The sequence below is a fragment of the Apium graveolens genome, chromosome 8 (genome assembly GCF_009905375.1).
Source record: "Apium graveolens cultivar Ventura chromosome 8, ASM990537v1, whole genome shotgun sequence".
Lineage (NCBI taxonomy): Eukaryota > Viridiplantae > Streptophyta > Magnoliopsida > Apiales > Apiaceae > Apium > Apium graveolens.
Window position 1 is genome coordinate 258,750,107 of NC_133654.1, and position 5,149 is coordinate 258,755,255.

General features: G+C 32.5%; 1 protein-coding gene across 1 annotated transcript; it reads left to right on the plus strand.

The window, feature by feature from the left end:
* The first annotated feature begins 310 nt into the window (after positions 1-310).
* Positions 311-2,613, plus strand: LOC141680737 (protein FAR1-RELATED SEQUENCE 7-like). The gene is made up of 3 exons (XM_074486875.1): positions 311-575; positions 803-1,576; positions 1,820-2,613. The coding sequence occupies exons 1-3, from the start codon at positions 311-313 to the stop codon at positions 2,611-2,613; spliced, it is 1,833 nt and encodes a 610-aa protein (XP_074342976.1).
* Positions 2,614-5,149: the final 2,536 nt, after the last annotated feature.

Genomic DNA, 5,149 nt, shown 5'->3' on the forward strand with positions numbered 1-5,149 from the left:
TTACATGCAGAAAAGAAAAAATCTTGTAGATAAAGATTGATTGGTTACGATTAGTGATAAAGATTGATTGATTATGATTACTCAAAAGTAAATTGATAGATAAGATTTAAAATTGAGAAAAAGGGATATAAGATTAACCTCATGTAAGTATACATGTTATATCAGGTTAACACGACACGGCATGATGTGTTCTGTTACAAACCTAAAAACCTACACTAGCCCCATTTTTTCATATACACTATCCTTCTTTTATACGTGACTTATATATACAATACAAGCATATAATCCTTGTTTAATAATTCACAGAGGAATGACCGTTGATCAGCAAACATCACGGCATTCATTCGATGATTTAGAAATTATACATGATGATGATGATGATTTCAACGTTGAAAATAGTATAAAGGCATCATATGTACCTCCTGAGGGTTTACAATTTCAGACCCATGAAAAGGCCTACAATTTTTACAATCATTTTGCTTTGACGGACGGGTTTGCAATTCGAAGATACTCCACCTACAAGTCTAGAAATAGTGATGTCATTACAAGAAGAACATTTGTGTGCAACATGGAGGGTTTAAAAAAAAGGAGGAGAATCATGAGAAAGATGTAAAACGTGGGCGAGAAAGTAGATGTGGTTGTAAAGCTTTGATGGAAATTATTCTAAATAAAAATGGGTCTTGGGAGATTAAGAAATTTAGTAATAGTCATTCACACGACCTACTGAATAGTCCCAACAAGAAAAAGAAATTGCGTTCCCATAATAAGTCTCATTAAGAACCTTCGTGCAAAAAACTAATAGACAATTATCGTAGTTGTGGTGTTGGACCTGCCAAGATATCTCAGATAATTAATAGTACAAATAGTAGTGGTACCGATATCATCACACCTCAACAATGTTCAGATTATTTGAAAATTAGAAGGAAGAACAATATTGGTAAGGAGTGCATGATTGAGATACAAAATTTTTTGGAGCGGAAAGCGAGGGACTCGGAATTTTATTATGCCATTCAACTTGATGATACACGAAGTCGTAGAAGTATTTTTTGGTGTGATGCTAGAGCCAGAAAATCTTACATGAAATTTTGTGACGTCATAGTGTTTGATGTCACATACAAGACAAATAACTTCTCAATGCCATTTGCACCTTTCACAGGTGTTAACCATCATAGACAGTCTATCTTATTGGGTTGTGCATTACTTTCAGATGAACAAAAAGAAACATTTATTAGGTTATTTGACCAATGGCTAAAGTGCATCGGGAATCAGGCTCCTGGAGCAATCATTACTGACCAAGACTCTGCAATCTCTAATGCCATGGCTAGGATGTTTCCATATACACATCATCGGTACTGTAAATGGCATCTTGGACTTCATGAGTGTGAACACATTCTTTCACTATATTGTGCATATCCCACTTTCAATGAAGATTATAATAACTGGTGTAAGAAATCTAAATTTATTGAAGAATCCGAGAAATTCTGGATCATGTTATGTGAGAAATACAAGCCAATTTATCAAGGGCAGTTGAGTGAGACTCAAAAGAATATGATAAAGTCTTGGAAATGGATTGAAAGTATGTACGAAAAAAGACGTCACTGGGTGAAGGCGTATTTGAGAAACACTTTTTTGTAGGTATTTAATTATTTTTTTGTAGATAATAGTCTTATTGTAATTTTATTTTTGACGCATAGCTTAACTAATCTAAAACTAACCATACACCTGTTCAATTTTATCATACTTATAAAATCTTCTCAAAGAAGTGAGAGCATTAATTCATTTTTTGATGGATACGTTAATAGTAACACTCCTTTATCAGAATTTATTGAGCAGTATGAGAAAGCAATTAAAAGTCGACGTGATACGGAAGAGAAGGAAGATTTGGTTTCGATGACAACAACTCCTGAATTCACAGAGTTGCATTCTTTAGAGGCTCATGCTGGACGAGTTTATTCTAGAAATATTTTTAAAATATTTAAGGATGAATTTAGTCAAATTCTGCACTGCCAACATAACAAGGGAGTGAAAGAAGGTGTTCTTACCACATATGAGGTAGACTTCAAGGAGAAGGGAAGGGCACACATTGTTAATGTGGACATTTCTACAAAATTTTGTAAGTGCTCTTGTGCCAAGTTTGAGACCTGGGGAATTCCTTGCAAGCATATATTATATACAATGAAACATAAGTTACGTTTAAAAGTTATAACAGATGAATATATTTTACCAAGATGGACCTTGAATGTAAGATATAGAACTTTATCTACTGGGTTTGGCCACAATGAAGCTGAAGCTGAATCAGGTGACACTTGTAATTCAAATGTGGTAACACGGTTAGAAGCCTGGACATTACGAGGTGATCTTAACAAACTATATGAAAAAGCAATATATCGGAAGGACCTATATGAATCAGTGGTGAAAGAAGCACATAAGTTGTGGAAAAAAATTGAAGAGATTGAAAAGATACAAATGCCACCACCGTTGAGCAACAATGTTGAAACTAATATTGCAGGGGAATGTTCTCAATCAGCCATCTTATGTGTGGTGAAAAAGGACACTACCGGAGTGCTTGTAAAAAAACTGACTAGTTCATGTAATCTTTTGATATATATTTGATGTTCTTCCAAAATCTATTTGTTAACTAAATGTTCAATTACACTCTACTAATAAGGCTGTTAAAATATTTATATGATTATGAAACAAGCATATCAGACTTTGATGGCAGTGTTTTGAAGAAATTGACAGGTATAGAAGTCATCTTATTTCTGAACCTAGGATGGCGCAACCAGTAACTCTTCTACAAACTAGTGAAAATCATACATAACTATTACTTTCAAAAAGATAAACAGAAGATATCATTTTAATCTATGTATTCTGTCTACTGGAAAATAATTAACAGAAATTTAGACTTCCCAAAGCCAAAAGATAAACATGATCCAATAGCTAGTTAAAATGCACCAAAAATAGAAAATAAAAAAGAGTTTGCGGTGGTGGTCGCCAGTAGCACATAAAATGATTAAATGGCAAAGTGAGAGGAGTTTTGGGCAACAAAACATGATGCCAAAGACATATTAGTTGGTTAATAAAGTATTAACATCAGTAGAAGAAATGTAGAAACAACTTACGGATGGAGGAAATGTTCGAAAAGCCACGACCGCAGGATTGTGACTGAATTTTCAGGCAATCCTCTTATTGGCCTCCAAGTTTGGCGCGTGCTATGAGTCATTCCAAGATGTTGCAGTCATAGACAATTTTCTTGATCATTCAAGCAAAATTGTGACAAACCCGAGTTGAGTTTTGGCATATGTTTTCTTCTTATAACACAGATTTGATAAATGATGGCATCTTTTAAGCTGCAAAAATGTCTTGACATTGGTTGAAGTGCAAGAGCAGTGTATCATCATGTCTTGATGATATACATATTATCATCATGCCTTGACCTGCCTGAACATAAACCAGCTATCACCTCAAATGAAGAAACCACCTTTTCCATATGATCATAATATTGCTCAAATGTCCTCTCAACCTGTAAAATACCACAAGAAAAAGCAACTAGTAAAGAAACAACTTAAATGGCTGAATCATTAAACGCACGAACTTATGTTAAAAACTAACATTTTAAATAAACTTATGTTAAAATATATAATAAATAAAAATCGGTAGTTTCTTGGTGCTTTAACACACACCTCCTCCAACAATGAAATGAGTTTTCATAGTTTATCTTCAAGTTGTGGTTTCCGCGAGGATAACACATTGTTGAGCAAGTCTGATCTTAGTTTTAAAACAACTGGAGATGCAGTGTTTTTTATTTTTCTTTTTAATAAAACGAGTTATTTTGAAAAGATGAGTGCAACGCGGGTGGTTTTGTTGTTTTAACCTGATATATCATTTATGTTTATCTCAGGTTAATCTTATATCCCTTTTTCTCTTTAAAATTTCAAATAAGAAATGATAATAATAAAGAAGCATAAATTGAACTATAAAACTAAAAAGACGGTACATAGAAATAATGAAGGTGAATAATAAGAAAAAAACTAAAAGGCCATACATAGAGATAGATGAATCATAAAAATGAAAGGGTATAGCCCAAAAAATTTGAAGTGATAGATCTAAATACTAATTAGGATCATCTTATACGATATTATCAAGCTTACACAACATGCTATAATATAGAAGCTAACTTGATTTCATGACGGTAGATATGAATACAGATTGAGGGACATGATATTTCACAAGTTTGATTTGCCCTCTAGCGGTGTCTCACTCGAAATGATGTGAATAGATGAGTAAAGGTTGTAAATAGTATTGGAACCAAAAACCTATTATGTTCTTTATATAGTAGTCCAATTAGAGTCATTAACCCACATCAAACTCCTATTAGGTATTACAAATTATAAAGCCCATATAAAATAAGATGTTATTGGACTCTTTATTTTAGACCACTTAACTAAACCCATATATTATTAAAATTATAAAATATTCTAACAATTTCCCACTTGGGCTATAAATTATTCCAAACATCTTAGGTGTGCACTTAATTATTTATTCTTTAAAAACATCTTCGTAAGTTAATCTAATCCATTTCATATATAAACATGAACCGAAAGCGACCTTCGTTATATTGTCATAACTCGATCCTCATTGATGCCCATATAAATATATTCAATGACATAGATCAAGTATGGATATGTAACTGAAAATTACATGCGATATGATCACAATCATGCCTATTTTCAAAACATCTTCTTAGTCAATCTAGTCCATCTCATATATAAACAAGAAACCAAAGCGACATTCGTCATAATTTCATAACTTGATTCTCATTCGTCATAGAAATTATATGCAATGTGATCTCAATCATGTCTATATTCAATTAGTCGTTAATACTTTGGTGACATCAATATTTATACATTCAATTTTACGTCCAAATTATAATTGAAAAAAAAACTCATTTAGAGTAATAGAGAGAAAGAGAGAGAAAACTTCACTTCATTGTGCAAAAACTCAAAATATATAATGCATCAAAATAGTATAAATATAAAACTAACTAAATGTTGAATATAAGAATAAAACAAAAATTTCACTAAAATCGTAAATCCTCCAAAGTGACAACACCTACATGAGTAGTATGTCCATGAAAGACCTTAGGTGT

What these genes read in the sequence shown, in the direction of transcription:
- LOC141680737 (XM_074486875.1), top strand. Translation starts at nt 311, where the DNA reads ATGACCGTTGATCAGCAAACATCACGGCATTCATTCGATGATTTAGAA. An exon ending in ATTTGTGTGCAACATGGAGG is followed by an intron (nt 576 to 802) that starts GTTTAAAAAAAA and finishes AAAAACTAATAG; the next exon opens with ACAATTATCGTAGTTGTGGT. An exon ending in GTCTTGGAAATGGATTGAAA is followed by an intron (nt 1,577 to 1,819) that starts GTATGTACGAAA and finishes CTCCTTTATCAG; the next exon opens with AATTTATTGAGCAGTATGAG.